Source organism: Syngnathoides biaculeatus, chromosome 1 (genome assembly GCF_019802595.1).
Source record: "Syngnathoides biaculeatus isolate LvHL_M chromosome 1, ASM1980259v1, whole genome shotgun sequence".
Lineage (NCBI taxonomy): Eukaryota > Metazoa > Chordata > Actinopteri > Syngnathiformes > Syngnathidae > Syngnathoides > Syngnathoides biaculeatus.
In genome coordinates, this window is record NC_084640.1 from 15,426,886 (window position 1) to 15,448,749 (window position 21,864).

General features: G+C 49.5%; 2 protein-coding genes across 7 annotated transcripts in view; one reads left to right on the forward strand and one right to left on the reverse strand.

The window, feature by feature from the left end:
- Positions 1–20,676, forward strand: part of ndrg1a (N-myc downstream regulated 1a) — a 148,851-nt gene extending 128,175 nt beyond the window's left edge. Inside the window, exon 17 of the mRNA XM_061822014.1 lies at positions 20,664–20,676. The gene's annotated coding sequence lies outside the window, so the exon portion shown is untranslated. The remainder of the gene's footprint in view (positions 1–20,663) is intronic.
- The window catches only part of gabbr2 (gamma-aminobutyric acid (GABA) B receptor, 2), an 84,536-nt gene that overhangs the window by 54,914 nt on the left and 7,758 nt on the right, over positions 1–21,864 (reverse strand). For 4 of the 6 annotated variants that reach the window (XM_061821854.1, XM_061821844.1, XM_061821868.1 and 1 more), the window contains one exon: positions 490–627. In XM_061821854.1, coding sequence (XP_061677838.1) covers positions 490–627 — 138 coding nt within the window. Of the gene's footprint in view, positions 1–489; positions 628–847; positions 906–19,388; positions 19,692–21,864 lie in introns of those variants that run through there. The other 2 variants (XM_061821834.1, XM_061821877.1) reach the window with 2 other exon arrangements.

Genomic DNA, 21,864 nt, shown 5'->3' on the forward strand with positions numbered 1-21,864 from the left:
TTAGCACAAAATGCTAATGTTTATGCTTCCAACTTCAGAGCTTAAAAGGTGTTGTGTCATTTGAACCCCCTCAAAAAAGAAAGTAGGTTCAGCAATGTAGCCTATTATTTGTGACATGATGCTATACTATTGTTAGCGCAAAATGCTAACATTGCGCCTCTGTGGCTGTCAAATTTGAACACATACAAGTCACGTCCTTTTTCTGCTTCAAAGTAAAATATGTATTTGTAAAATAACGTTCTGCTCTGTTAGCTTATGCCCCATATGCTAACGCAAGGCCTAAAAGCAATATAGTCATCTATAAACGTGAAGTTTCTGTGCTATCGCGAGCTTTGCCAGCTAAGCTAACGAGGCCTAATTGAACAATTGTATAAAAAAGAGCGAGACACCGTTACAGGAACTGTGTCCTGAGCTCTGTCGGCATGAAAGTAAACGGGAAGTTCAGGCACCGCTCAAAACGGACGACGTTAGCGCATTAGCCCGCCGTACCTGCACCAGGTTCCATCCCTCCAAGGACTCGGCAATGATGGAGGTGACGGAGGGGCAGACGCCGCCGAAGATCATCAGGTGCTTGGGTCCGTAGCAGATGGCGTCGAAGAAGGCCCGCAGGCCCTTGGCGTTGTCGCACTGCACACGACAAAGAAACACACAAAAGGACATTAATATCATTAGTTCATATCAAGTATTAATAGACGGATGGACAGAGCGCTTTTTGACAGCACACACCGCCGTAGAGAAGAGACGAGGCGGAAAGACGAAGAAAACGAAAGAGTCCACCGATAGCGACACGAGCTAACTAGTTTTGCTGCGATTCGCACACTCGCTAACGATATCAGCGGGCCCTCACCCGTCTATCGTTGAGTGTCCATCCCCGAAGATGGAGCGAAGGCGAGTGCGCACCTCATCTGCGGAGTCATTTGACCTTGTTAGCCATCAGCCGGCGAACTGAATGAGATTTCCCGCCGAACAACAGCGCGCCACTTGAAAACAAAAAAAAAAAAAAATGGAAAATGCAATCGGACGGGTCGTGGCGATGGGTTTTATTGAGGAGGAGGGGGGAGGGGGAAGCGCCGCGTGGATGGCTTCCCGTTGCCTGCGCCTCGCTCAAAAGAAACAGCCGGGAATCGATCGAACGGAGAGTGGGCAAACCAAATTTTGCAGGATTTCAACCGGAAAACATCCGTCTGACGTCCCAAGTCCGGCAAACGCCATAAGCGCTTGCGGCGCAACGAGGACCTCGAGCGAGCCACTTCATTCCTGAGCGGAGAGTCGAGGAATACGACCGACATTTGATTTCCGCCTCATCCTTCGGTGTGAAAATCACATTTTTTGCCATTTGGGGACGATCGACGGAGTTAACGTCGGCGGTCATCCGCTGGAGCGGACCGGGAGGTGGTTCTGGGACACGAGCCTGGAGAATTGAGAGGCGGTGCAAGGGGGGCGCGTGGACTGAGGGCATACCGTGAGAGGGGCATTCGGGAGTAGCGGGGGCTGGACTGGCAGAAAGCGAGGCCACTAGGTTGAGGGTCCTGAGGCGACAAGGGTGAAGGCACATGGGAAAGTCCCCGGGACGCGATGGGTCGACGCAAGAGGAGAATCCTCGCGGCAGGAGCGGAAGAAAGATCCGGTCGGAGCGATATGGGGAAAGGCTAGCGGTGGCTTTGGTGAGGACTCTTGAGAGGGACTTGGGGTGCACGAGGACGGACCTGGGCACGGCAGAGATCAGGGTGAACTGGGAGAAACCGAGTGTGGCATGGGGTGGGGACCCGGTGGTTGAGGGAGCATTGGCGAGGTTGTCTCGGATGATATTAGTGAAGGTATGTGCGGGAAAGGGAACTAGAGGTGGCAGGGTGTGGGTATCGGTAGAGGTGAAGGCACACGGTGGGGGGGATCCAGGAGCGCTATAGGCGAAGACCTTGGGCTGGAACCCGCGAGTGGTAGAGTTAAGGGCACATTGAGACATATGCGAAGGGGCTCGGGGCAGCGGTGGTGAGGCCATCTGCGTAGCGACCCGGGGGCGAATCGACATTTGCGTCGCTTTGCGGGATTAGCGTCGCTACAGTGGCACAAAGGAGCATTTTGTTCCCGATCGCGCTTCACCAACGTTTCTTCCACGCTAACCTTTCGCCAGGCTTGCACCCTTGTTGACTTTCCGCTGCACGGGGACATTAGCTCGCTCTTATTGCGCCGCCGCCGACAAATAGCGCGCAGCAATTAAGCCTCCTCGGCGGCTCGGCCGTCGTCGCCGGGGAAACGTTTGAAGCGGCCTCGCGTCCGAAAGGTCGCCGAAGATCCATTAAAAGGCTAAAACAAAACTTCAACGGAGGAAACCTAACTCGGCCGAGTGTTTCATTGTATTGCTAACACTGCGTAGCTAGCTCGTTCCTGTTTCGTGGTTACCATTTTGAGAACCCTTCAAAAAAAGGTAAAGAAAAAGCAAGAGACGCACAGAATCAGTTCTTCTCGTGGGATTTGCTGACATGATGTGATGTGGTTTTGACTTTGAACCTGCCCGACTTTCGAGGTGTATTCCAAAGTCTTTTCGCCGTCGCTATCCGGGATGAACCGGTTAGCGACGCAAACCGTCCTCCGTTTTTTTTTCCTGGAACGCATCTACCTTTTTTTTTTTTTTTCCTCTCGTGACCGACGCGACGGCGCGCAAATGAGCGGCCTGGCGTTTGTCAAAGTCGGCGAGCTCCCACTTGAGCGTTAAGTCAACTGTAGACCCTCGGCGCTCGCCGGGGTCATTAATCAGCGTCGCCGCGACTCGAGCGTAAAAAGGAGGAGGAGGAGGCGGTCGAGCCTTCTTTCCTGTGCGTGGCTGACAGCTAATTTATGAGCTGCTGAAGAAGAAATCGAGGTACACGGTCAAGCCGCACTTTATCGCAGTTCATTGTCCGCGTACTGGCGTCGCCGCAGGTTTTGAAGGAATCCGGATGAAAGAGTTCCACGCCTTCAGTGTAGTACGGCGTCGTGCCACGGATATGCCGGGCAGCGCTGAGCTCTACTTGAAGAGAAAAAGTATGCCGTAATTCCCGGCCTACAGAGCGCACCTGGTTACAAGCCTCACCCAGGAAATACCATTTGCTACATCCATACGTCGCAGCCGTGGAAAAGCCGCGAGTGGCCACATTGAAACACGAGAAATTTACAAAGAAAGACGGTACGCAGAAGCACTAATCCTAGCGCCGCACTAAAGCTAACGCTAACAGGGTTGGTTAAAATGAAACTTACTGGTAAATATCACTGACAGACGCCAGTAAGACAGCAGCAACACGCTAGCGCAGCGCTAACAGGGCCGGTAAAAGTCACTTCCGGTCTCATTGTTACCTTTCCCGCTCGAGCGCCCCCTTGCGGCCGTTAGAAAGCGTGCACAAATTAGCCGCAGGGTTGAAAGCGTGTGGAAAAAAGTCCCGTCTTGTAGTCCGGAAATTACCGTAATCAAGAGCAAGAAGAAGAGTGAATACCGTTAGGTACAGTTGGTATATGTTGCGGCGCCACGGAAAGTTTAGCATTAGATCGAGGATGATTTGCATTAGCCCGTCTGTGGTGTTTTTGCGATTTATGTTAGCGTCACGCTAGCTGACTTTTGTAATTATCTGGTCCGGCTGTCGAAATATACAATATTGGATTCTTTTTGGTTGCAACTTTTGTTTGGATGCTCATGCTTTTCACCTGTTAGCATGAACCTAGCAGACTTTGATGACACAAATTATGCGCTTTTAAATTTGAAGTTGAAATATATCGCTTAATTGTCTGTAAATATGCTCCGTGGGTTAGGTGAAAAAAAAAAAAAAAAAAAAACACATTTGAGGACATTGCTGCGGCTCGCGCCGGCGGCGGCGGCGGCAATATTTAGACGGCGGGCTCTGGAGTGCACGCCGAGAGTCCACATTGATCGGCCGGCCGCATGAAGTGGATCAAGTCAAACGGTGATGGAGTGGAATTTTTCTCTCCACTCCCCCGACGCCGCCGCCGAGGATACTCGGGGAAAATAACAGACGCGTGGCGCCGAAATGCCCTTTCAGATCCACAACCGGCGACGCGTGCCGGAATCTCCTCATCCCGCCACCTCGTTCGGGAAACATCAGCGGGTCACCGGCAAAACGCTCGCATAGTTACATTTTTTTTTTTTTTTTGGAGATAAAAATACAACACACCAATCATTCAGAATTCATGACGAAACCTAAACCGTCCATCCATCCATTTTCTTAGCCGCTCGTCCTCACAAGGGTCCCGGCAAGCGCTGTAGCCTATCCCGGCTGTCAACGGGCAGGACGCGGGGTACACCCGGAACTGGTCGCCAGCCAATCGCAGGGCACGTCGAGACAATCACACCTTGGGGCAATTTTAGAGTGTCCAATTAATGTCGCCTGTTTTTTGGGAGGAAAGCGGAGTGCCCACCCGGAGAAAAGCCACGCGGGCACGGGACGAACATGCAAACTCCACACAGGCGTGTCCGGGATTGAACCCGAGACCTCACAACTGTGAGGCCAGCGCTTTTACAGCATTTTAAGAAAATTCATACCCCAAAAATTGCTTGGATTATTGGTCCCGGAGTTGCGAGGGAGAATTCAGAATGCTCAATCGTCATGATGATGAGACTTTGCAGTTGGGAAAACTGCTCGGTCATCAAACATCATCAAATTGGATTTACCATCATATCTTTTACTACATGTTTGGTTTATTCGGAATGTTCCAAAATTTTGGATAGAAAATAGAAAAATGTGGCCTCCTATTGGACAACAACAAAATAGATAATAGATAAATAGTAGATATGATCTATCAGCATGTTCATCCAAAATATGGAATTGTGATATTATCAAAGTATTGCAACGATATCCTATCGCATGTTGCACATTGTCATGTATCGCAGATGATTTTTGTCCAAATACATTGACAAGTATCACGGATGGAAATTCGATATTACATCATCAGATATCATAATCGATGTAATAATAATCCCATAACATAGGCAACTTATTATAGATGGTTTTGCCCAAAAATAATTATCAATGTGATGGTATCCTCTCGCAAGTACGCAGATAAAAAAAATGTTTTTTGCAGATTTGACAAAAATCTGGAAAGTAATCACATCAATTTGAAAGTAACACAATCATAATCACGGTGAATTATAGATTCAATACGGGAATCCCGTTTTTGACATGAATTTGATGGGTCGCATTCGTGTACGCGTTCGCGTGCGTGTCGGCCATTCCGCTGACATTGCCGGCAGCGTTTCTTTCCTCGGCGCCGCTTATCTCACGGCGGCCATTTAGCGGCGGACATATTTCCGCTAACCTCTCTCGGCCCGGCCCGAAAGGCCCGACGAGCCGCAGGTAAGTCGACAAGCGAGATGTTCTGCTCGGAATTAAAAAAAAAAAACAAACAAAAAAAGCTCGCGTTTGTCTATTCGCCCTAAAAAAACAAACAAAAAAACTTTTGTGTTTGTCCCCCTGCGGCCAAGCAGCGGGATTCTTCTGTCCGCACGCATCAATCTTGTTAGCGCGCAACGTTAGCCTCCCAGGAATCCCCCGTCGTGATCCGGGGCGGCCTCGCGTCAACCTTCCCTGCCGCTCTCGCTTTCGGCGCTGCGGCCTCGATCTCGTTAATTAGCTGCTGCGCTCGCGTGAATGTACAACCAACGGGGGAGCGGCTGGGATAGGCTCCGGCACTCCTGCGACCCTCGTGAGGATAAGCGGCTAAGAAAACGGAATTTGGTAGGTGCGGCCATCACGGGTAAACCCGCAAAAAAGCAGCTAAGAAAATAAATGGATGGAATTTGGGAGGTGTGGCTATCACAAGTTAACCCGCAAAAAAGCAGCAAAGAAAATAGATAAATGGATGGAATTTGGTAGGTGCGCAAATCACGGGTAAACCCGCAAAAAAGCAGCTAAGAAAATAAATGGATGGAATTTGGGAGGTGTGGCTATCACAAGTTAACCCGCAAAAAAGCAGCAAAGAAAATAGATAAATGGATGGAATTTGGTAGGTGCGCAAATCACGGGTAAACCCGCAAAAAAGCAGCTAAGAAAATAAATGGATGGAATTTGGGAGGTGTGGCTATCACAAGTTAACCCGCAAAAAAGCAGCAAAGAAAATAGATAAATGGATGGAATTTGGTAGGTGCGCAAATCACGGGTAAACCCGCAAAAAAGCAGCAAAGAAAAGAGATAAATGGATGGAATTTGGTAGGTGCGCTTATCACGGGTAAACCCGCAAAAAAGTATCAGGCGGCCACGCCTAAAAAGACAGGAAGTCGGCCATGTTGGTTGTTTTTGAAAAAAAAATAATAATAATAAATAAGCCCGCTAAATACGCCGGCTGTAACCGAGAAATACAAAATCAGGCACAGCAGGCGCGTCCGTTACGAGCAGACGCACAAAAAAAAAAAAATAAAATAGACAGGAAGTCGGCCATTTTGGTTGAAAGCTATCGGTTAGCCGAAGGGGTTTTTCCGCCGTCTCGTATGTCGGCGGAGGGAGGGTGCGCCGACGGGGGCCCCCCGTCTTGAAGATGGCACCAAAGCAGGGGGGCGGGGGTCAATCGGCACTTTTCCGAGGGGTCGACGCGACGGCGCCACGTTACCATGGCAACCGAAGAAGAACAAGACGGTGGTACGGAAAGGGAAGGAAAATCCATTTGTGTACAAGGCCGCGTCGTGAGGAAAACTGCAGACGACGGAGGGAAGTCGCTTGCGAAAAGTCTCTCTGATTCGCCCCCCCCCCCCCCAAAAAAAAAAAAAAAAAAAAACAGACTCAAAGGCTTTAAAACGAGTCGGAAAACATTTTCAGACAATGTACTGTAAGACGCACACTCGCAAACGCAGATTTTCATCTCGTGCGACACAACCAGAATCCGGCGCTCTTCTAAGTAGGTCACGCCCTCCCCCCTCCACCCCCCCGTTCTTCCCCTTAACACCCCCCCCCCCCCCGCCTTCCCGCATCAAATATGCATAAATCCCTGCAACGTTGTCGCAGCTCTGGAGATACTGTAACGGCTTTACCGAAGCAGCCGCACGCCCGTCAAACGTTCGGTACTTTATCGGCGGCGGCGGCGAGGACGAGGACGAGGACGATGGCCGCACGAGGTTTGGCGCTGCAGGCGAGGGTGACGGTTTGAAACTCGAAGCTTTCCGAAACAGGATTAGGGTTTGAAAACGAGGGCTTTTTAACCCGGGTTAGGGTTCGGAACGACGCTTTCAAGAGCCTTTGAGATTGGATTTTCAGGCCCGGGATTCCGGTTTGAATCCTTTGCTGCACTTTCAAAGTACGGTGTCGAGGACGGGGCCAGGGGGGTGTTAGGGTGTGAATTTGTGGTTTTCGGTAGGGTTCGGGTTTCACACGGGGGTTTTAACCCAGGGTTAGGACGTTTAAGTAGGGTTTCAAACTACAGCAAATCTAGAAACAATTTACACGATACGTCACGTTGAATTCATGTTTCTGGTTTCTAATATTCCGGTTGAGAAGAAAGCCATGTCCTGGTAAAACGCTCAATTCGTGACGTCTCCGCGTGAAACTCCCTTCCGCTCGGCGCTAATATGCAGAATGCCGCGTTGCCGTGTGAAAACAGTTTTTACCCAAAAGGCGCACGGGAGCAGGATTTTTGGATTCCCGAACAAAAGAAGAAAAAAAAAAGCCAAAAAGATGACTCAACAAAGCCCCCCCCCCAGGGTGGGCTCAGGTGCTTCTCACTTTTGTTTTCCCACTTTTTGAAGACGCCTGAAGGCAACACGATGGAGGTTGGCGTGCAGCTGTGCTCCAGACCCCCCCCCCCACCCCCACCCCTCCAAATTTCACCGCCAGGATAAAACAAAACAACAAAAAGAAAGTTCCTGCAGATGTTTGGTAGGAAATGCGAGGACCATGAACGCCTCGCTACGAGACGACGACTACTTGAAAATGGAAGACAATAAATGGGAAAAACAAATACTTGAAATACGAAGTTGACGCAACATGATGCATGCGACAGATATGGAAACACTTCCATGGCGACAGTCAATTTTAGACGCATTTGCGCCATTTAGGAATAAAAGTGGCAATTTATTGAGAATACAAGTTGCATTAAAAAAAACGTTTTTTTCAGGAAAGGAAAAGATATTATTGGGAGGCAAAAAACAAAAGCGCGACTACACTGAAATAAACTTTAAATTACTTCAACTGAGTTAGTTTTATTTTGTGCTGTTGTCGTTTTGAATCGTTTTAATTGTCCTGTTCGGCGACTTGGAGTTGCTCAAAAGTTATTTTTACAAATCAAACGGGCGACGACGACGATTGCAGTTGTTCCGGTCGGTTCTGTGCCGAGTGCGGCTGTGCACAGAACTAACCGATCAGCTTCAAACTCACAACTTTGGCGGTTCTAGGTCGGCTTTTGTCTCATTTCATCTCCATGTGAAAAACCCGGGGTGTGCGGACTTTTCCAAAGCAAATAAAACATCTTTGAAAGCCCCCCCCCGTGTCAAATTCTCCGCATATTCTGCGTCTCATTCCGTGCGCCCGCTTCGCACGCAAACGCGATGAGGGCGGCTTATTAGACGCCGGCTCGCTCGCCGGCGCTCTGCGAGGCCCGCGGGCTAAACAACGTCTCGCATTAGCCACACGGGGGGAAAAACCCTCTACTGTACCGTCTCCATTATTCGGGTTTGCACGCGGAGGGCTCGCAGATGAAAGAGGTCGAGGCAAACGCCGGGCCGGCGCGCACGCGCGCGACCTTATTTGGCTAGCGCGCGGCAGAAAGAAGCCGCGGCCAATTAGACGCTAGCTGGCGCTACGGGGGATGAACTGCAGCTGGCGACGAGCGCACGCACGTTACGCCGTTTGTCCGCAATGCAAAAAAAAAAAAAAAGATTATATAGGAGATGACGCAAACTAAAAAGGAGGCGAGGAGCTTCCATCTTTGCTCGCGTGCGTCGCCAGCCAGGCAGAAGGCCACTAGGAATTGTGGGAAGGAAATAAAAATGCACCAGTGCGAATCAATGGCCACTCACAAAAAGGGGGGGGGGGGGGGGGGGGAAACGCACACTTCTTGCTTGCGTCCAATTCGATTGTTTTGTAGAGCGGAAAAATTGCGTAAAAGGGGTTACGTTGTAATAAATAATGGCTTATTTAGCACAGTCAAACATTAAGTTGACGTCTTGAATCTTTTTTTTTTTTTGTTTTGTTTTTTCCTGAAAACATCCATCCATCCATTTTCTTAGCCGCTTATCCTCACAAGGGTCACGGGAGTCAACGGGGCAGGAGGCGGGCGGGGCACACCCTGCACTGGTCGCCAGCCAATCGCAGGGCACATGGAGAAAAAAAACAGCCAATCGCACTCACAGGCAATTTAGAATCTTGCGTGTTTTTGGGATGTGGGAGGAAAGCGGAGTGCCTACCCGGAGAAAAGCCACGCAGGCACGGGGAGGACATGCAAACTCCACACAGGCGGGGCCGAGATTCGAACCCAAGTCCTCACAACGGTGAGGCCAACACTCAAACCAGTTGCTCCGCTCTGCTACCCTGAAAACATTTTTTGTGGTTATTTTTTATTTTCATTTCATTGGATTTAAAAATGACTACCTTTTCTTTTAAACAAAGCACAATTTTTAGCAGAACAGAATTATTTTGGATGCCAATTATTATTATTATTAGTATTTTTTTTTAGAAAATCTACATTTTTAAATTGTGCTTTTCCGAAGATAAACTCCAGTGCTCCGGCTCAGATAAGACGGTGGATTTTTAAGAAATACAATCAATTTGGGGTGATTTTGTTTTTCTTTCCTTAATTTCCCCTCAAAATGTGTAACCTTGGGAAAAACATTTTTCGATAAAGTGGAGCCTTTTTTCTTTCGCACCACGTGAGCGAAAGAGAAACTCCAGCCTGTTTGAAGCCTGAGGTGCTACTAAATCGCCTTTTTTTTTTTTTTTTTTTTTTGAAGGGAGGGATTTAATTCTTATTCTTTCTTTTGTGTGCGTGCGAGCGCAATCCAACCCCCCCCACCCCCCCCCTCCAGATCGGCCATCTTTTTCCTAATCTGGCCGCGGGCCAAATCGTCGGCTTAGACGCGCCACGTTTTATGTTCTCTTCGCGCAAAATCGCAGGAAGATTAAAAGAAATGAAATCTCTTTCTTTCCATCCCCCCGCCCGCCCGTCTGTCCGTCCGTCCGTCCTTCAACGCGAGTGTGCAACAAGCAGCAGGGATGGCGGTCGCAAACAGAAAGCGACGTATTGTTTTAATACTTTGGGTGCGATTATTCATTTATTTTCACATTCACATGTACGTATATTTTACTTGTTTTTTTTAATAATTATATAAATTTTATTGAAAGAACTTTTTTTGTTTCCCAAAGCTGAATTAAAAATATTTGAATCAATGCATGAGAAGAAATACTTTGAATATAATAAATTTAAAAAAATACAGAAAATTAAAAAAAAAAAATGCCAGCGCCTCAAAGTGTGCAAAAAAATGAGAAAAGTAAATAAACTGTCAATAAAATACAAAATCTCAACCTGACCAAGTCCCAATCTTTACAGAATAAAGTTGCATGTTTTCATCCATCTCGACGTTTGAAACTAAATGTGGATTTGAAATACTGCGACTACACAGCGGACCGACACGTTGCCCCGCCCCCCGCGGATCCGGCGCGTCTCCGCCGCATCCATTCACGCGTTTCCGTTTGAAGATTTGCGTGAAGCGCTTTCAAAAAGAAGAAGCCAGAAAAAAAAAAAGGGGGTAAAAAAAAAAAAAAAAAAGGTGACGACGAGACGTTCAAAGGCCGCGCACGCAATGCAATCAAGTGTGGGAAAAATGAGCTCCCGAGGGTGTTCGCTCTCAAAGACGGAACACGAGCGCCGCGGCGCGCGCCAAGATTTCGGTATTTTATTTCATTTTTTTAATAAATCAAAGAATCGGATCTCCTCCGGCGGGTCGCCTCTGGTACGGCAATCCCGTCAGGACCAAATACACAAATGCAAAAAGTTCCGCTCAAAGTCGGGCTGCGAAACGAAGGCGCCGGGACAAGGTAGTGGCTTTGGGACAAGGAATTCAAGTGGGTCCAGTCAAGGGTTCGGGTTTCAAATTTAAGACAGGGTGAGGGTACGCACGTCGTCGTTAGACTTCACGTTCGGGTTTGAAGTCGAGAGTCGGGCTTGGAGTGAGCGTTCACGAGCGAGCGACGTTTCGAGACCGGCTTGAGGCTTCAAACGAGCGCCAGCGTTTCAAAACCGGTAAAGTAAAAGCTTTCAAGAACAAAATAAAAATCAATCACAAGTATGGATTTCCCTCTGCAGCTTTTTAAAAAAAAAAAAAATCAATAGCAGCATTTCTGGATTTTTTTTTTTTCTTCCCTGGATCAAGCACGCAATAGCTAAACCACGCAAGATTTTAATTTCTTTTTTTAATTCCATTTTTTTGGGAATGGCCAAAACTTACGGCGACCATTTAACACGTTCATTTATTGGTTTGTTACATCGAGATTCAAATGTTTACCGAGGGTACACGTTATGACGAGTAAAAAAAATGCCGTCGTTATCGCGACGCGACGGTGTCGCTTTAAGAGGCGGAGCTCCGGCGGAGGCCCGGGGACCCCAACCGTCCCGGAAAAGGGCACGGCGGCGAGGCTCGCCGTGTTTGCCGCCGCCGCCGCCGCCTGCCCGAGTCAAGCAGGCGTCGTCTGTCACGGCTTATTGGGCGCCGGCGACCTTTCCCGAGCGGACACGGCTGACATTTACGTTTGCCCTCTATCAAAAAGGGAGTGCCGAGCGGTCGCCGCGACCCCCCCGCCGGGCTAGCGCCGCGTCCTTCCCTTCGACGTGACACTTTCCCACATTTTCAAAAATTCAAAAGTGCCCCCAAAATATGTTTTCCCGGAAGTGGAGTTCGTTTGGCGTCATTTGGCCTTCGGTTTCTCCCCACCGGCACGCTAGCGTCACACAAAAAACGGCTAAAAACAGAGAACGACACAAACCGCTATTTTTTTTTTTTATATCAAATATGACATTTTAAATAATAATTTCCAAAATGTAACAATTGCCATCAGATTTTCCGCAACCAACATGCTTGTTGCTAGGCAGACTTCAAAGCTGCCGTGTATGATGAAAGACCAAAAAAAAAAAAAAAAAAATGTAAAAACTGATATCGTCAATGAAGTCCCATCAATTCAAATTCCTTAAAAACGTGATGATAATTTTCCTCCCAACGCCAAAGGGAACCAAACCGAAACCCCTTGAAGGACGCTTATGTCACTCCCATATTTTAAATTTCACTTTTCGCCATGAAACGCTCTTCTGTATGAAATCTAAAACATATTCCGAGTTCCAAGAGGAGACCACGCGTGGAAGGTTGACCTCCGCCGCCCCCCCCCCCCTCGGGCCGCACGCACGCATTATGAATCAGAATAATGCATAACGCGCTCCCTCCCGCTGCACAAATATGAGACGCGTCGACACGCACACGCACGCTATTGACTTGTGCGCCTCCTCCGACTCGCTGGTATCGAATCATATTTTCGTGCGCGCAGTTTTTTTTCCCTTCCATTTGATCCCATTCAGTCTTTTGGACGACGCAACCCAATTCCCGTAATTCCCGGCCGGCCTTCGTAGCCGCAACATTTTTTCCCCCCCACACGCTTTCAACCCTGCGGTTTATGATGCGACAAATTTGTGCATTTTTTTTTCCTCACGGCCGCAAGGGGGCACTCCAGCGGAAAAGGTAAGAGTGACACCGGTGGAATATTATTGCCGAGGAAGCGACTTTTACCGGTTCTGCCCTGTTAGCGCTGCGCTAGCATGTCTAAGTGATTTTTACCGGTACGTTTTTTTATTCCCCCCCCCCCCCCAACCGGCCCTGTTAGCATAGCGCTAGCATCAAACTCTCTGTGTATCGTTTTTGTAAATATGTCGCGTTTCAATGTGGGCACTTGCGGCTTTTACAGAACTGCGGCGTATTTATGGACCAAACGGTATTTCCTTTCCAAATGTACCGGGTGAGGCTCGTAAACCAGGTGCGCTCTGTCGGCCGGGAATTACGCTAATTTTCAATTTTGCATGACAACCAATAGAATCGCTCCGAGGTGGAATGGCAAAACAAAAGGAAGAAAAATAAACGAGTTGATTTCTCATCCGGAACCGGCGTTATGTGAAATATAAATCACGGAAACGTCCGTGAACGCGCATCTGCGGGCTTTGGTGGGGCACCGCGCCCTTCATGTTGCTTCACCTCCCCACGACGTGTGAAATGAACAAAGTCGGCCAACGTGAACGTGGCAATGCCGTAAGAACGAATGTGATGCAAAAAAAAAAAAAAAAAAGATAAAATGCAAATGATAATAAATGCATGTATTCCAAAAAATATATGTAGGTATTTTTTGGGGAGATGACACAAAAGGTGTTATTTACAAACACAATGCCAGCTCGCTACATTTCATGACAAATGTGTGAAATCACACGTCGCAACGCTACGACGTCACGTCATTGCTTTGTTGTTGTTGTTTTGTTTTTTCCTAGCGTAGCGCACTGTCGAAACGGACGGCGCACTCGTCAGCGAGCGATTAGCGCCGTTCACCTGCATAAACGCGCGTCGCCTTTTAGCGCGCCATTAGCATGCGCGACGGCCCCCGACGCCCAGCCCCGTGTGCCGCGGGGGCGCAAAAGGGGTCAACTGTGGAACGCGTTCTCAAGTCAGTTTACTGTCGTTGTTGTCGTTGTTTTTATTGGCTGCCCTCGGGGGAAGCCCAACTGGGTTAATGGCGACGCTAATTGCTGTTATTTCACGCGCATGCTAATTGCAAACACGAGCAAGAGCGAGGATTAGTCTTGGAGAAATTGTCCAGGGCAGACACGGAATGCAGTAGCAAAGGTCTTCAGACTAATACATTTTGCCGTGGCTCCGAACCGCTTTGATTGATTAGACGACATATTTGGTGAAGCAGCATGCGGCTCGGCGCCAAATGCTATAACCCAACCCACCGGTTCCACTGACATGGACGGACAACAATTTTAGCGGAACCAAATCGAAAGCTATGAAAAGACGAGCGGCCATGTTGTTTTGCGAGCCGCCGCGTTTGCCCGCCGGCACGCGACGGGGAAACGGACCGGGCGATTTACCCCAGCGCGCCATTTATCGCCGATCAATAAATGGCGCTTTGTCGGCGAGCGCGCTAGGCTAATGGCAATCGCGTCATTCCGGCGCCGCGAAAACTTTGACCTGATTAAAAGGAGTACTTCCCCCACGTGCTTTTTTTGTGTGGAAGAAGAACGCAAACAGGAAGTTCCACGACTCCGCAGCGGTTTATTTTATCGCATTAATTTTTTTGTTGGTATTATACATATTTTTTTCTTGTGTTATTTTTCTCAATTTAAAAAAAAAAAAAAATTACTTTATTTTCTTGGTATTTTATACGGATGCTATCGTTCCCTGATGTGCGACCGTCTCATCTGCTCGCATTTCTGTTTTTGTATGTATATGTGTGTGTGTGTGTGTATATATATATATATATATATATATATATATATATATATATATACACATACATACTTTATTTTTCTATTTTAAATTGCTTGAGCATGTGCATTTTCATTATTTAATTTGTATTATGGATACTGATATACTTCATAGGTTTATGTATAAGTTTTTGGATACGGCGGCACGGTGGTAAAGCGTTGGCCTCACAGTTCTGTGGTCCCGGGTTCGATCCTGGCCCCGCCTGTGTGGAGTTTGCATGTTCCCTGCGTGGGTTTTCTCCGGGTACTCCGGTTTCCTCCCACATCCCAAAAACACGTGACATTAATTGGTCACCCAAAATAGCCACGAGGTGTGATTGTGAGCGTGATTGGTTGTTTGTCTCGATGTGCCCTGCGATTGGCCGGCGACCAGTTCAGGGTGTACCCCGCCCACCTCTTGCCCATTGACAGCTGTGATAGGCTCCAGCACTCCCGGCGACCCTCGCGAGGATAAGCGGAAGAGAAAAATGGATGCATTTTTTTTGGGATATTTGCATTTATTTTAATGCACATGCGTTGTTTTTGTCCATTTTGATCAAATTTTATTTTGGGAATATTTGCATATTTTTCCCCAATTTTCTCCAAAAATATAAACAAAAAACCATTTCCGAACAGATTTTGGGTTTGTCAGGCACACACGTGTATGTATAAATCTTTCCTGATACTCTTTCACTCCTCACATGCTGCATATTTCGCCTGGTACGAGGCGGCAATTTCATACTTGAGCTGCTCATTTCCTCTGATGCAGGGCAGAATTCCATCTCGCCCCCCCCCCCCGCATGCGCAATAATCCATACGCACGCACACACACACACCTGGGAACACGCATAAGGACGCGCAAAGATTACGGCGCAGGAGAAAGAGCTCATTTGATCTCTTATCGTCACGGCGCAGCCTTTTGTGATCCACCGCGACGCGTGTGCTGTACCGTACACGGAGGCAGCGCAACGCAAAAAAAGGCGTCGACGCCGACGGAGGGCGGTCACGTGACCGCGAGGGCTCGAAGCCATCCAGCGACTTTTCTTATTCTCGTACGTCGCGACGCGTTTGCGTCTACGCTACGGGAAGTACTGCGAGGAGCACAAGTCAGGTGTGCTCATGAGAGCCATAAAATTGGTTTTTTTTTCTTTTAAAAGTGTCGACGTGATGAAGAAGAGGAGGACGAAGCGCGAAAAAAGCGCCAGAGCACATTTTTCTTCTCCAACCCGCCACAGGTCGCCAGCTGCGTCCATGGCAACAAACATGTCCGCCCTCTGGGAAGCGGCAGTGTCAAGTGCCTGACGGTCCCTCTGGGGGCAACCAGCACACGTGCCCCCTCCTCCCCCACCCCCTCGCCTGAGTGTGGCTAAATCCACAACGCTAAAGAAAAAAAAAAAAAAAAAACACAAAATAACAGCCACAATTTGATTTGATATGAATAATAACGTGAAAGCGGACGGCGACGTGCAACTTTGACCTCGGGGCGATTTTGAGGCCACACGGGGGGGACCCAAACCCGGACCCCGTGTCGCGCTCGTTTTCTCAATTCACGCAGTTTTCCCATTTAAACGCGACAAAAATCAGGCGCGATTCCACATCGAACTTTATAGCGGCGTCGCGTTAAAATGGCAGCTTGTTGCTAGGTAGATTTCATGGGGCTCCATCGCAAGTGCCCCACAGACCGAAGACAAGTAGCAGCAGGTGCCAGCCTCGCCTGCTACTTACAGTGCGTCTTTCACGTTCATGTTGATTTTACATCTACATATTTGCGGATTGTTTTTTATTCAAGTCTCACAAGTCTTATCTCGATATGCGCTAACTTAATTTTGCACAAATACGAATCTGCTCACTTGCTCAAACTGTCAAAAGTTTGGCGGTGGGGGGGGGGGGGGGGGGGGGGGGTTTCCGGTCGAGCGCCCGCCGCGAGTTTTATGGACCTTGTCAAAATAACGGCCTTGCGCCGCGTCAATTTGGGCACATTTACGTTCGCCCTTTTGTCAGTGGCGACAGCTTTTATTGTGAAAGGCGCCGAGGCCGCCGGGCGAAAAAATTTATCGTCACCTCAAACGCATTTCACCTGACGGCTATTTTTTTGGGGCGGGGAACGACTTTGCGGATTATTTGTCAATTGTTGCGGCGATAAACGCAGATAACGAGCACGTCGACCGATATGTCGGTGCTGGTGGGGGCGAGCGGGTGGGCCGAGGTGGCCGTGCTAATTTTTGCGAAAAAAAAAAAAGCAACCTGGCGACGCCGCCGAGCCGCCACATGCCGGCGTCCTCGGGCGATGCCGCGGGGCGCAATCGCTACCATATGTGTACGCGCGCGTTTTGCATGAAACCAGGCCAGCGTTACACTTTTCGTGCCGCGCGCCCCCATCAACGTCTACCGCAACGTTGTGAAAGGCATCCTGTCTAACGGGCTGTAAAGGTGTAATTATCAAACGAGATGCCATTTCGCTTTTAACGACATTTTTATGGCGCGCACACTGGAAAAAAACTTTTTCAAAAAAAAAAAAAAACCTGCTGGAAGTATGCAACGGGGAATACGAAATGTAGCATGTGCGCCCCCCAACATCGTGGCGCCTTTTTGACGTCATCCATCATGTAAATGCTCAGCGGGGGAGGGGACTACGGCGGAGACAACGGCGGCGAGGGCTCCCAAAAGCGCTGACCCGGGCACGGATAGCCAGACCGACGCGCAAGACGGCTCCCCGGGGACCAACGGAGACGGCGATCCCGAAATAGGACGGGATTGTCTTCGCCGCAGGAAGAGGAAATGGTCAGCCTCTTGATTCCCCGGTAGTCGATAATGCGCTACTAACCATTTGCGCTCGCGTTTCGTCCCGGGGAGCTCAAACTTGAGCGTTAAAAAAAAAAAGTCAACCTATAAGTAGCTGGCCGCCGTTTTCCATCCCGGGGGTTGGGGTGGGGGGGGGGGGGGCAATTCCTTTTCCTCCTCCATTGATGCAAATCAGACCGCCACACATCAACTGGCCTACGCGCTAGCTTAGCAACGGGACGCTTGCACGCTTCGCCGCGTCCCCAAACACGCAAAGCCTTGATCCTCTAAGCCCGCCCGGCTACAGTATCAGTCGTCAGCGAGGCCAAATTCCACACGAAGACGGACAAGAACCGCAAGCGCTACGAGATCCGCGCCGCGTTTATAATCCACCGCTTCTCCTTTCCCGGCCGCCGTTCCAGTAACTACAGTACAAATCTTCATCAGCACCAACCAGCGTGGGTGGGATTGTGGGGGGTTGCTGGAGCGGGCCGGACCGGCTCGACATGCGGCTTCACAACCGGGGGGATAAAACGATAAAGAGCCTCCGCCCGGGGACTGATTACTTACATCTGCCTGGCTAAATCCCAGCGCACGCGTGCGAGCGCAACGTAGATAACGCGGCGAACACGCCCGCCTCGCAGTGTACAAGGCCCGCGTTTACGTGTTGCCCCGTCATTGGCCGGCAACTCGTCCGCGGTGGATCCCGTTTCTGTCGCCAAAAAGTTAGCCGTTAGCATCATTAAACAATGGACGTTCAAAAAAAAAAAAAAAAAAAACAATTAATTACTTGCCTCAATTCAAGCAAATGCATAGATTAATTTTTAAAATATGTATTTACATTTTATTTATATTTCTGATGTTTATTGTATTTAAATAAAAATGCATTTATTATTATAAAGATAAAATAAATAAAAGTAAATGTTTTTTATTTTATGAATAAAAACTATTTTACACTTATTTTAACTAATTATTCTTTTGAAGCACATAGAATAAAATTTTGCCCCACCACCCCCACCCCACCGGGCGAGCTAGCAACCGACGCCCCCTGAGCTAGCTAGCAACCCGCGTTGTCCCACATTGTGTAAATATCCACTAAGCATATTCAAATATTGAGCGCCGCTGTTGACTCGAAGCGCTCTGAGCTGTGCCGAGATGAGTTCCGCAAGCGTGTAAATATTCTCCGCGCGGTTAGCGGACGGCCCTCGGGCCGCATTTCTCGCTCTTTTATTATCTGCGAGTGGTAAAATGGAAAAAAAAAAAATGTTTGCAAGCGACGGGCCGGTCACATCTGAGACAAAATATGAGCTGCAGTGTTGTTGGATGCGCAATTATTTAATTTTTGGGGGAAAGATTTCAACAAGTTTCTTCTTTTTCTTTCGGCTTGTCCCGCTACCGTACTTACACTTACTTCAAAGTGTCAAAAAAAAAACCCAACTTTTGATATAATAAGACCAGATTTTTTAATAAACAACGCCTGAAAAAGAAAAGCCAGCCAAGAAGCGACAGCAGCGCGACCGAGATGATGTACGGCGCCAAAGCCGACAGATGGACGGGTAGTCGAGTCCAACTCGCGCCGTCCTTCTGCGTTGGCATGGCAACCGATGCGGCACCGCGCACGCTTCCACGCGGCTTTGGCGCTAATGCGGCTCATTTCGCGCCGAGCGCCCGTTTAGTCATCCCCGACGCTGGCCCCTCTCTCGTTCCAAGCCCGAGACCGGTTCACAGTCGGCGCTTTCTCGGCAGGGACTTGCGCGAAGTCCGCCGAGGCGCGATTGGACCGTGACGAAATTGTCTGTCACTTTTATGAAGATGTCAAACGGAGGTAAGACGCGATTGGACCGCGTCGTCCCGACGACAGAGGAATCCACGACAGGGTGCATCCGAGCAAGCGCTGGTGCTGGTGCAACGAGGCGTCGCGACTGGGCACGCGAGACCGGGTGGGTCCGAGCCCTTCGTCGGCATGTCCAACCCGTTATGCGTACGGGTGCGAGCGAGTACTCAAAACCGAGGCGTCTTTCCCCCTCGGTCGTCTAAATAAATACCGGGAACAGCTGTCGGCACGGCACGCGCGATCCAATCGAGACGTCAACCGAAAGTGCAGATTTTGGGGAGGGGGGCGGGGGGTGTTTAAACATGCGCACGCTCACCTCGGTGTCGTAGATTTCGGTAATGAGCGAGAAGGAGTACTTCCGGGACTCTCGCATGTGCTGGATGGCGAGCTGCACGGCGGGTTCGATGCCCTGGCTGATGCCGCTCATCAGCGCCGACTCGTTCATGGGCATGAGCACCATGATGGGCAAATTCTCGCCGTCGCGGGCGAACCAGCTGTTGTCCTGGCCGCGCTTGGTGCGGTCGTTGCACACCTTGGCCAGCGCCGTGCACGCCGCCGCCGCCGCCGCCAGGAGGACGAGCGCCGCGCGGCCGCCGCGCTCCCTCCGGGCCGGGGCCATGCTCAGGTGAGGGGCGGGTCAGGGGGTAATCCCGAAAGTCACAAGGTGGGCATCGCCGCTTCCGATTCCGGGCGCAGCTACTCCGGGAAGGCTTCGGTCACCCCGCACCCCCAACCCCCCCCCCACCCCGCCCCCACCCCGCACCCCCTCCCGCCCCCACCGACGAGAAGAGGGCGCCAAAAATCCGCAGCAGCCCCCGCAGTGGGTAGAGAAGAAAAAACACTGCAGAATATTCCCAAGAAAAAGGCGCAGAGTGCGGTGGAATTACTGACACCGCGTACACCCCCTCCCCGAAAAAGAACAAGGAAGCAGCGGGGTGAGGGCGGGGGGGGGGGGGGCAGATGACTCTCAGCTCCCAAGTAAATTCCCAGCCAAAGCGTGCGCAATCCTCGCCGTACAAAAAAAAAAAAAAAGCCAGCAAACGGACGTGAAGAGGAGGAGGACGAGAAAGCGGTGGAGGACCGTGGACGTCGGGCGTGGGGGTCGGGGGGGGGGGGGGCCGGGAGTCAACCCGCAGGAGGGATGCTCATCTTCGGGTGGTGCGTCAGAAAAGCGCCGCTCGACGCTGCCGCTGGTTGCTGGTGGTGGCGACGGTGCGCGCAAGAGGGAGCAGCAGTGGATGTGGAGGAGGGAGGATGCAGAGGAGGGCGGGATGGCGGGAGAGGGGGGGGGGGAAGAAGAGCGAGAGAGAGAGAGAGAGAGAGAGAGAGAGAGAGAGAGAGAATGCACACGCATGCAGGCTTTTTTTTTTTTTTTTTTTTTGCAGGGCAGACTCATGACAGCCGAGAGGGATTTAACGGGGTTTTTCTGCCACGCACCGAGCACGGCGATCGCGTCCCGCGGCCAAATACGACGCGGCGAGGTTTGAAAAATCATGAAACGTGAAGAAAAAAACAAAACAAAAAAAAAAAGATGGGATCAAGCGGCGGAAGCGGCTCACTTTCGCTATCCTCGAAAGATACAGTAGAAAACAACAACAAAAACAATTTTTTATCCTTGAGGAGATGAAGGGCAGTGAGGCAACTGCGTGAGTGAGATTGCGGAGTCAAATGTTCCATTTTCCGTACCACTTATCCTCACTAGGGTTGTGGGCGTGTGTTGAAAACCATGGAAGTGAGATCAGTTGAATCCTCAAGGAGACTAAGGGCAAAAGACAGTCAAGTGGAGATTGTGCAGTCTAATACTGCAAAGTCTAAATTCAGGTAATATTTATTTTTCCTTTCCACGTTGGCCTTGGAAAGGAGGAAATGGGTATCCGAGAGGAGACTGAGAACAAAGTGCAGCCAAGTGGAGATTGTGGACTTGAATAATGCAAAATCATAAATAAAGGTAAGGGTATTGCATTGGTATTTATTTTTGCAGGTTGTGTATGTTGGCTGGCGTAAGGAGACAAAAGGACTCTGAGGGCAAAGTGCAGCAAAATGGAGATCGTGGGCATCTTAATATTACATTACGTAGAAATAAGATTAGCACGTGTGTTAATGTTGACAGGGCGACAATAAACCATCCAAGAAGACACTGTGGGCAAAGTGGAGACTGTGGAGTGTCAACACTGCATTAGCACTGATCCGAGGCTAAGCTAGCATTAGGACTGGTGCTCATTTTTCTTGACGGAGCAAAAGAAAATAATTTTATCCAAGAGGAGACTGAGGGCAAAGTACATCAAACTGGAAAGTGGTGTAAAATACCGACATCTAGAACTGATGCACTGTGTTAGCTAACGTTACCATGTGTGCTTATTATCATCATCGGACAGAAGCCAAATTGGTATCCAGGTGGAGACTGTGGGCAAAGTGCAACCCAGTGGAGACTGCCTTGTTGTCCACACGTAAGCGTAGGCTTACTTTTAGCATGCGTCTTTATTTTGATACGTTGACTATCTTAATAGCCAAATTGCATCCACAAGGAGACTGTGGGCAAAATGCCACAAATCGCTCTTCCACCGGAGTTCGAGCACGGGAAGCGCAGAGGCGCGTGAGGAGCGTCCGTTAGCCGCACTTCCTGCGGGTCGGAGGCCGGCCGAGTGCTTTTGTCTTTTTTTTTTCCTATTCACGCGTCTATGCGAGGGGATTAAAATTCCCTCGCAGCCCCCGCTCGCCCTCCCGCGCGCCAATAAAAAAAAAAAAATACAATACGATTGCGCCATAATTCTCGGGATTGTTAAACAGGCGTG